Source organism: Mesitornis unicolor, unplaced genomic scaffold, assembly GCF_000695765.1.
Source record: "Mesitornis unicolor isolate BGI_N332 unplaced genomic scaffold, ASM69576v1 scaffold4162, whole genome shotgun sequence".
NCBI classification, from domain to species: domain Eukaryota; kingdom Metazoa; phylum Chordata; class Aves; order Mesitornithiformes; family Mesitornithidae; genus Mesitornis; species Mesitornis unicolor.
In genome coordinates, this window is record NW_010171061.1 from 2,942 (window position 1) to 8,484 (window position 5,543).

Sequence of the window (5,543 nt, forward strand, 5' to 3'; positions counted from 1 at the left end):
CTTTTGGGATGATGACAGATGGAGTGACGGAGCTCTTCAGCAGCAAGTCGCATCTGATGTGAGCTTTGGATATTAATTTTCTTTTTTAATTTTGTGAATGTTTTCAGGCGGGAGCTACTTCCATGTGGGCTTCCTGCTGTGGTCTGCTGAATGAGGTGATGGGGACGGGCGCTGTCCGTGGCCAGCAGGCTGCCTTTGGGGGAGGCGCTGGCCCATTCCGATTTGCACCAAACACAGACTTCTCAGCGTACCCATCTCCAGCTGCGGCGGGCGCTAACATAGTTTGCAAAGCCTGTGGACTTTCCTTTTCGGTTTTTAGGAAAAAAGTGAGTATATTTCCTATTCCATAGTATTTTTACTTGTGTAACTAACGCGTAGGCATGCTGAGAGATGAATGTGTATTTTTCCTTAGAAAAAAGACCCGAGGCAGATAGCCAGCGAGGGAGTAAGTGCCTTGTTCTGAGGTCACAGGAAATTAATGTCAGACAGGATTAGAAGTGAAGAGGTCTGGTGTTCATTAATCGGTGACACATCGGAGCTGGCCTGAGCTAAAAATTAGTGGATTTGCATTTGTAAGATACGTGTTTTAGCTTCAGAATCTTAAACCAAATCTGGTTTTGAAGATGATACCAAATGTGTAGTAGTTGAGTACTGGAATGAACAAACTGGGTAATCGCAAAGCTCAAAACTTGCCATACGGTATCACAACTTCTTTCTGTGAAATACCAGTGTAATTACTTTTGTTTCCTAAACAGGTTTAGTTCTGTTAGATGCTACTGAACTCCAACAGCCCCATGCTTCATTTGAAGGCAGGTTGGTGGGTTAATGCAGATACATAAAATGGAGATTGTTAATATTATTTCTATCTACTACGACTGTCCAGCATCATTATTTTGTCCACTCTGTGACCTAATTCTCTGCAGCTCTTTTAGATAAACATGAAGCCTCTTTCCTCAGCTTGTGTTCGGTTTCCCTCTTCCCATGTGTCTTCTTGTTCGCATGACAAACACTTTGTTGAATTAAGCATTGTGTGGGGATGTTTTCTGAAGCCAGTATCAATTTACTAAAATCCTGACAAACTTGACGAGTTTGGATTTGTTCACAGCGGATGAGCTGACCATTTAAAATCACTGCTGAAAGTCTTGCCTGTTCTGGCTGCTGTGCATTGTAGTGAGGCTTTTGAACACAGCTCCCTTCAGAAGTGGTACCTGGGCACTGGGGAGGATTTACCTACCCTGTGGTTCATCGCATTTAAAGCCTACTTTTAAACCTTTGAATCGGAGGAGGAAGAAGTATGTTCGTTACAGCTTGGGGATTATACTGCTTTTTATACATGTGAAAAGAGCAGTGACATTTTGTGTATTGGAAAGTATTTTAACATACCATAAAATTGCCTGGCTTTCAAGTTTGTTTATTGTCTAAACTACAACTTGAGTACTTTATTCATTTGCTTATTCATAGTGGTTTTTCTATTGGAACCTCAAATCTGCTTACAGTAGTGTTAAAAAAAAAGATGGGCTGCCTTGGAACACCTGCAAAGCTAGTGGACAGGGCAGTTTTCTAGGCTTAACTTCTAAAAACGATGTATGTCCAAATTGACGATGGAGAGACTAATAGGAAATTGCATTGCCTGGAGAAGGAAGGAGCAGGGTCTGGATATGTTTCTGTGATGTGCAGCTGAAGAGTTATTTTCTCTTGCTCCTTAGCACGTGTGTTGTGACTGCAAGAAGGACTTTTGCTCAGTTTGCTCAGTCTCACAAGAGAATCTCAGAAGATGCTCCACTTGCCACTTGCTGCAAGAAACGGCCTTCCAGCGGCCCCAGTTAATGAGACTGAAAGTGAAGGATCTGCGTCAGTACCTGATTCTCAGAAACATCCCAACAGATACCTGCAGAGAGAAGGAAGACCTGGTGGACCTCGTGCTGTGCCATCACGGGTTGGGTCCGGAGGAGGACATGGACGCTGGCAGCTTGCATTCAGCACGCTCACAGACTTCGGGGTTTTTCACTCATCCGTTTTCTATGTCTGTATCGGTGTCGTCGCAAGGAGAACTCGCAAACAGACGGGGGAGCACAGGAAGTGGAACACCATTACGGGTACAATAATTAACGTGTGGTTTATGGTGTAACATAGCTTTTTTTTTTTAATAGGTATGCATCACTTTAAAATAAAATGCCAATTGGTACAGTTTGGGGTGGCAGGAAAAATGCCTTTTGCATCTGTCACCTGAAACCAGAAAGTTACTATCTCGTAGGTAAGATTACTCATTTAGATGATAGAGGTGACTTACATCAATGAGGATTAGTAGGCATTAAAACTCCACGTCATCCTCATCTGTAATCACTTTGGTACAAAGAAAGATATTTTATAAGGTGTAATGCGTTTTTATCCTGATTAATTTCATTTTGTGCACAGGGACAAATGGAAACACCTTCTATAAATAACGAAGAAGAAGAAAGTGCAGAGGAGCAGGTGAGATATGAACTATCCAAAGAGCGAATCTTGGCATGTGACACCATGGAGTGTTCAGATCTGTCAGCGTTTGCTGTCATGCTGTAGTTCTTGCCGAGCCAGCTGTGTCTGGCAGTGCAGAGCTGCACACGCTTGCTTTAAAAAGAGCAAAACTCCAGCAACCTGCTGCAGCTCAATGCAGTGTCTAATCTGGTCTCTGAACTTAGCAGGACAGTTAAAAACATGCAATTGATGTGTTTCAGACCCCTGGATTGTCCAGAAAGCGAGTGAGGGCATCGTTGTCCGATATTTCAAGTCTGGAAGACATTGAAGGGTTGAGCGTTCGGCAACTGAAGGAAATACTTGCCTGTAATTTTGTCAACTACTCAGGATGCTGTGAAAAATGGGAACTTGTGGAAAAAGTGAGCAGACTTTACAGAGAGAGTGAGGAGAACCACAAGACACGTAGGTTTCTATTTAATTCTCACTTTTTTAAAGACTGTCTATTTTCTGGTTCCCAGTATCTAATTCTGCCAAGAGAAGGACTTACTTGGTATCTAACTTGGTCTGCTCAGCTGGAACAACTGGAAAGTGGTGTGCTTCTAGAGTAGCTGAACGCAGGTCTAGTGAGTAAATGAAGCTTTCCAGCAGTGGGCTGCTTTTTTGAGATGTTTTTGCAAAGGTTGGAGAGCTCAGCTGTCACAGTGAAGGTAAAATTGCACAACTGAGAACCTGTTCCTCAGAGAACGTGAAACTTGGCACCTCCGCATCCTTTCTTAGGTTTCACAAGGCATTAGTGAGAGCTTCGCAGTGGCTGTCAACAGACTGAAGCAGTTCAGGTCTTCTACTGTGGTGCAGAACTAAAAGCCAGTGGCAACAGCCCCAGTGCAGGTGGTTTGGGACTGGGTCCGTGTTTGCATGCTGAGGTGGTTCTGTGGCTGCAGCTCAGTGGCCAGCGCTCTCACTCTCTGTTACGCTCAGCAGTTGAGTCTTTCACTTGGTGACAGCAGCGTGGCCACTGGCTGGTTCCTGGTCACAAAGAACCAGCTGAGGAATGACTTTTGGTGTCAGTAACAGCTTGAAAAGTGCCTGCCTGGCTTGTCGTTCCTATAAGGAACAGGAGACCGTGGGAGCCAGAAAACTCGATGTGCTTGCCCCGGGCCACTGCACAGCCAGGCTGTGCCAGCACAGGCACTGCAGGGATGCTGATAATCAGGTGTGAAATCATCAGCTCATTCCAGGGGCTGTTAGACCAGGGCTGAAGTGAGACCCTCAGGTTGGTCATAAATAGGATTGAAAAAAAAACCAAAAACCTGTCAAAATCAAGCTTTAAACTTTAGGATTATTCTGTTTTCTTTCAGTGTGCTATGATGGAACATTCAGTTATTGATAGGGGATGTTGTCCATTTGCAATGAAACTTGACAGCTTTGCTCAGTTCTGCCGTCTTTATGGGGGCCTAAAGGCTTCCACTGCATACCCTGCTCTGTTATTACTGTGTTTAATCTTCTGAGCAAGGTGTTCTGCCAAACCAAGTAAGCTCAGACACGGAAAACCACCATGCTCTAAATTTTAATCCAGCTCCGTTATTTCAGTTGTCAGGTTCTGAACTGAAAATGGTCTCTGAGTTTAAAGAATGAAGCCCAGTATTGGATGTTCACTTAAGGCCTTTCTAGTTCTTGTTTCTTTGTGGTTTGGTTTGGGGTTTGTTGTTTTTTTTTTGAAGCAATATGGATTCTTACTGTGGGTTAGAAAAAACCTGTTGTGAACATGGAGCAGCAGTACTCCGTGCTAAGTTAGCTGTGTTACTCTACTGGTTGCCTGGGCTAGACCTGAACTGGTTTTCTAGGGCCTGCATGCGTGACCTCCCTCTCTGTTGGGTTTCAGAGGGCGAGAAGATGCAGCTGAATGACAACGACGACAACCTGTGCCGGATCTGCATGGATGCCGTCATCGACTGCGTCCTGCTGGAGTGTGGCCACATGGTGACATGCACCAAGTGCGGCAAGAGGATGAGCGAGTGCCCCATCTGCCGCCAGTACGTTGTGCGGGCCGTGCACGTCTTCAAATCTTAACCACCACCAAACCAGGATTTTGTAGCCACCCTGCGGGAGTGCCAAACCTCGGGGTGCATACGGCAGATTTCGGTTCTCAATACAACACAGCATTTTGAACACTGGGACTGAGATGTTTGTGAAACATTTTTCTACAACCCACTGAAGCCCTGGCTGGACGGTGCACAGGGCTGGCTGTACAGTAACAGCACCGCCTGACTTACCTTAACCCCACGGACTGTGTGAGTCCAACTGTTTACAGCAGTTCTTGCTCTCTTCTGAAGAATATTGCCTCCAATTACCGCATACAGCACGTGGTCAGAAAAACACTTCTGCCCGACCACATTAGCGTGCTACCTTGTCTAGTGCATTAGAAGCAACAAATATAGCGGTTGAATATTCAGCTTTTATGTAATTATAGAATGTAACTGTTCTGACGCTGTCCCTGTGCCAGTGTTGACAGTATAAAACGCGACTGTAGAACGCACTGCCATTAACTGTACCTGCACAGGTGCCCATACGTGCTCCTTTACCCCCACTGCTCTGTTCTGAATGTCCACTGTTACACGTGTGCCGTGTCTGGGCCATTCTCCGTGTATGTACAGGAAGCTGTGTCACCACGCAGGGCTCAGCTGTGATGTCCAAATACCGATTACCGAGTGTTTTTTAGTTTAGGAATAAACTTATTTTTTTAAAAAGGGGTATAGGAAACCATACTAATCCACTCATGCCTATTGTAACTACTACTCCTACCTGTGATGATTGTATGCCATGTGCCGACAACTTGATGTTACTGTGAATATTAATGAGGGTCATGGAACTAATTAATTGCTGCTAACCTGGAATGTACGGTGTTAACCCACCTTAAAGGGAGGGGCTCAGTAAGGACACGGAAACATGGGATTTGTTTAAACCCTCACATTCACAGACTTTTAACCAAGGCTGTGTCACAGTGACCCACGCTGTCCCCAGCTGCTGACTGACCGCGTTGCTGCCAACCTGTGGCACTTCTGGCCGGGCTCTGTGCAAGGCCCTCCAGG

The 5,543-nt window shown here is 45.2% G+C and overlaps 1 protein-coding gene across 1 annotated transcript; it reads left to right on the plus strand.

The window, feature by feature from the left end:
• The first annotated feature begins 111 nt into the window (after nt 1-111).
• On the plus strand, nt 112-4,524 carry RNF34 (ring finger protein 34, E3 ubiquitin protein ligase). The gene is made up of 5 exons (XM_010179882.1): nt 112-326; nt 1,707-2,096; nt 2,416-2,472; nt 2,715-2,916; nt 4,337-4,524. The coding sequence occupies exons 1-5, from the start codon at nt 123-125 to the stop codon at nt 4,522-4,524; spliced, it is 1,041 nt and encodes a 346-aa protein (XP_010178184.1). The 5' UTR covers nt 112-122.
• The last annotated feature ends 1,019 nt before the right edge of the window (nt 4,525-5,543 follow it).